This window comes from Tauraco erythrolophus, chromosome 3 (genome assembly GCF_009769465.1).
Source record: "Tauraco erythrolophus isolate bTauEry1 chromosome 3, bTauEry1.pri, whole genome shotgun sequence".
Taxonomy (NCBI): Eukaryota; Metazoa; Chordata; class Aves; order Musophagiformes; family Musophagidae; genus Tauraco; species Tauraco erythrolophus.
In genome coordinates, this window is record NC_141467.1 from 92,375,642 (window position 1) to 92,380,370 (window position 4,729).

General features: G+C 41.8%; 1 protein-coding gene across 1 annotated transcript; it reads right to left on the bottom strand.

Moving 5' to 3' along the window:
- Positions 1-1,180: 1,180 nt before the first annotated feature.
- Positions 1,181-4,012, bottom strand: ZHX1 (zinc fingers and homeoboxes 1). Its single transcript, XM_009981483.2, has one exon. It carries the CDS (start codon positions 3,881-3,883, stop codon positions 1,259-1,261), a length of 2,625 nt encoding a protein of 874 aa, XP_009979785.1. The 5' UTR covers positions 3,884-4,012; the 3' UTR covers positions 1,181-1,258.
- Between the last annotated feature and the right edge of the window lie 717 nt (positions 4,013-4,729).

Genomic DNA, 4,729 nt, shown 5'->3' on the forward strand with positions numbered 1-4,729 from the left:
GTACACATTTCCTATCAGATTAAACTGATTCTGGAGCTCAGTTCAGGTAGGTCAAACCACCTCTAAAAGCAAGTGCATTCACCCAGCAGCCCGAAGAACAATAAGCGTAGTGGCGAGCTCAGTCCGTTCGGATGAATTTCAGTTAAACTTGCACGCAAATCATTCAAACGGGCTACTGCTGAAGAACAATTAAACACTAGCGTGTTTATCATTCCTAAGCATCTAAAAGTCATACGACTTCATTTTGTTTGAGAATTAAATCTCATGTCATCGCCACGACTTACTTGAAAACCTTTCTTACTGGCCCTTAAGACACTTTTCGTCTCTGTATCTGTGTATTCTCAGCAACCCTTAAGCAATTCTGAATGACTTTTAGGCAGTTTCCACCTCACGCTTACCTTAAAATTCAGTGTAAGATTTCAAGAAATTATTCTTTTTAGCTAGAAATATACATACTTTTCTTTCCATTTCCAACAAAGTAAAGAATGCACAAGGTAAAAACAAATGTTACTATCAACTGCATCAAGTCTGTCAGGCATTTAAATTAAATTCATGTAGGATACACTGACTAAATGTAACAAAAAGCATCTTCTAGCATTAGACTCACTCAGTTAGCTCATAATTATCAACAACGAACATTTCAACACAAGTTCTGTAAACCCAAAACACTCTGAAGAATCGCAAAAGGTGCCAATATCACCTCATTTTCTTAAACCAAACAATCCTCACCCCTAGGTTCATTGATTCCTTTGCCATACTTTTCCCCTTCTCTTTTGTTTTGAACTCTTTCCTTAAGAAATAAACCCAGGCCTTGAAACCTTTCAGGTGAAGCGATGTTTGCAAAAAGACATCTTAGGTTTTTGTATTTTCCTCCTTCATGAGCAGACAATGTTCTCCTACACCAACAAAAAAATGTGTCTGTGTTTTTTTGGAATTAAACAACATAAGGCAATTAAATACTGAGAAGCAGTCATGTGAACGATGAACATGAACCTTCCCATCGGTAACGTGGAAGAGGAGGACCTGAACTGGATCTGATTTATAACCCCATGTCCTAGGCTAGGCCTAAGGATGTCCATCTCTTGTAGCAAGTAGGCATACAGTCGTTGCCTGCACAGGTAGCATCTTGCCCATGTTCTTATAGGTGGAAGGAAGATGCTAAGCAGGTGCTTGCTAAAGTGAAAGCCATGAAAAATAATTTGGCTCTTCACCATAACATCAGACCTAATTCATAGGTTTTTGGCCCCCAAATTGCACGTCAATCTGATTTTGAAAGTTTACGTTTAACATGTCGGGGGGGTTCCCAAGTATCACTATCATCCGTTTCTTCCTCATCTTCCTGATCTTCCAGCATTTCATCTTCTTCCTCATTCTCATCAAACAGCTCTATTCCAAGTTCTAATCTTCTTTGCCTTTCTGCAAACCACTCTCTGACCTGCTCATATCCCATATGAGATTTGGCTACCAGTTCATCGAGGTCTTGCTCATTAAGGAATTTGTGCTTCATATAGTAGTCCTTCAGGATTGCTGTTCCAGTTTTGAATTTTATGACAGACACACCTCTGTCCCAGCAATTTAACCTCTTGCTTCCCCGAGGCCTCCCCCGAGGCCTCCCTCTCCCCCTCCCTTTTGGTCTTCCTCTCCCTCTCTTCCTGCCAAGGCCTTGGCCGTTCAGACTGTTTGAGTTGGCGCTTTGGTAATAATAATACCATTTCAATCCACCATTTTTCCAGGCATAGCGAGTATCTCCAAACCAGCTCACAATTTCTGATCTTGGGAGCCCAGTTTCTTCTGCCAGCTTGTTGTATTCTTGTGGAGATGGCCACTGAGTACGGACAAAGGAACTTTTAAGCATGTGCAACTGCTCTGGTGATTTTTTTCCTATTTTGCTTGAAGTGGAACACCCTGATTTTGTTCCTGCTGCTCCATCTCCCACAGATGTTTCTCCAGCCTCTTCTTTTGAGCTGGCAGCATTGCTCTCATTCAACTCAGCTCCCTCTTCCTTTAAGACATTCAATTTCCTTCTTTCTGTAAACCAGGCATCAATCTCTCTCCTGGTCAGTTTGGTTTGGGCTCTTAACCTATTCATCTCTTCATCAGTAAGGACAGGGTTATGAAGAAAACTTGCTTGGAGGACTTGCAGCTGTTCAGCAGTCTTCTCTTTGAACTTCTGTGGGGTGAAATCAGGAAAAGTGCTCCACGATGACTTGCTTTGTGGAGTGACTCCCGTTGGGGACTCATTCATTTCATCGCTTGAATCAATAACAATAGTGGCACATGAATCGCTGTTGAGATGAATCCCATTATTATTCTTTGAATTTCTCTGATTGTAGCGTGTATCGCTGAACCACTTTTTGATCTCTCCTTTAGTCAGGCCTGTTATTTTCATAAGTCTAACAATTTCTGAATCTTGAGGAAACTGATTTTTAAGATAGCTGACTTTTAATTCTGCCAGTTGTTCCTTAGTTTTTTTTGCTCGGATGCCGAAGGAGTCAGGATTCATCAGCGCGGATTCATTTTTGACAGGCTGAGGGGCTGGAACTGCAGCTACTTGTTTGGTTTCTGCGATAGGCTGAGCAGTGTGAATCTGACTCTTCTGTAACTGTGTCTGGTTTGGGACTCCCGCTACGGTCAAAGCTATTGGGGCTGTCACTGGTAACGTATTTGCACCTGCAACTTGAGTGAGAACAAGTCCTGGCTGACCAACTATTTGGCATGTCTGTAAAATTGAAGGTAAACCATTGCTAGCGGCGGAAATGTGTGCTGGAATAACGGTAATTGTCTGTGGCACAGTATGCACTGTTCCATTAAATTGCTTCCTCCTTGCTTCCTCCACTTCCTCCGGTGTCCAACTCACACCGTGTTTCAGACGCTGGGCAGAAAACCATATTTTAATCTGTTCCTCTGTGTACTTAGCTTGAGTGGAAAGAACAGTGATTTCCGACATGGTTGGATATGGGAATTTGTTGTAAGTGTTAAGCAAAAGAGGATTGTTATCCAAAGCAGTATTATAGGCTGGAATGCTATTTACAGGTATTAGGACTTTTGGAATCAGGTTTGAGTTCTGTGGAGCTGTAACAGCTGTTATAACCTGTGCCACCCCAGGCTGCAGCACTGGTGCTGGAGTCACTACCGCACTAGCCACATCTGCTGCACTGCAAACAACTGGATGGCTCGTTTTTGACTCAGAAACTGCCGGCAGTGGGTTTTCTACTACTTCTTCAGAGTTTGGCTCATTTTCAGTTCCCTTTTCTTCACCAGGAATGTCATCAACTACATTGTGGAAAACAGCGATACGTTTAGTCTCAGTTTTGTTTTTCATCATTTTCATAATAGGAGTTTTGCTAATTGAGATCCCTGATGAGGGGACCTCAGAAGAGTCGGCCTGTTCAGCGTTTTCCTCTCTAACAAAACTCCCATCAAAAGTGAGATCGTTTACTGTTTGTTCAAAGATTGTCTGATTATTACGTTTCACCATGGTCAATTTAAAATTCTCCTCTCCAGGGTGGTACTTCAAATTATGTTCTGAGAGAGCATCGTATCTTTTGGTAAGGAAATTGCATTCTACGCAAACGTAGGATGAATTTAATACCACGTTGGGATGTTCTGAATCCACATGAAAAGTAAACATGTTGAGATCTGGAGTTTGAAAAGTACAGTATTTACACTCGTAACCACCTTCTACTTTATTTGTATTTTTCTGATTGTCTGAATCCACATACTCACGAGCATCCTCATCACTTGTTACGCTCTCTGCTGTAGGGTTATCTGCTGGCGCGAGTACAGGTGGTCCTTCCTCCAAGTCTGACACCATTCCTAGATCCGGATCCTGCTCGTTGGCTAAGACCATGCACGGTGTTGTTGATTTTCGTTTACTTGCCATGCCTATTTTGTGGAAATGATACTGACTGGTCAGATACAGACTTATCTTCAAGCTCTTCTTGATTAATAATAATGGCTTTCGGTACTTCAAGTCAGTTCTTGTAAAGTCTCAACATTTATCCCATTAGCAGCTTTTCTTTTGTAGTGCAATCAGCTTAAAAATAGTTGAGGATGAGATGTTGAGACACACTGTTTTAAAGTCCACGTCCACCACCTGTAGCAAAGAAGAGACAGTGGAATTAGTTCAATTTAAAGAGTAACTTATATTCTGCTACGTATTATGGCTTAAGGTAAATCAGTCCTTTCAGGTTCAGTCTGCCACTGTTCATCCCCTGAAACCAACAGACCCATTCCAAGAAAAGATACTGGAAGCTAAGTTAAGAAGAGCAAAATCAAATCCACTTATTACAAGCTGAAATTTGGTGTGAAACAGGTAACTTTCTGACTGTTTCCCTTTCTTCAGAAGCCTTTTTCTTGGCACAACGCTGAGGTCAATTGTCGACATAATTTTTGCAGTCTTGCCTTTGGACTTCTTTGCCTGAGCTATGACAACTTCTCTCAACTGCCCTCGGAGCTCAAGTCCTTCCTATCAGAAACTTGATCACAGTATGACATCTCCACTACTGACTCTGTCGTGTCTTTCATGTCAGAGGTTGCGAAGGGTCCCAGAAAAGGCAGGTTTAGAGTGTTTTTCTATTGCTATACATATACGAGCATGATCATGTGCAGGGCCTTTCTCTAAAGTCTGAAAAGAGGCAAGACAAAGGCACTTTGACAGACAAAAGATGACTATCCTTTCTTCCCAGCTCCTCAAATGTCATCCTCCAATTGAAGACCAATCCCAAAC

Coding starts and splice junctions, on each gene's coding strand:
- ZHX1 (XM_009981483.2), bottom strand. CDS start 3,883: ATGGCAAGTAAACGAAAATCAACAACACCGTGCATGGTCTTAGCCAAC.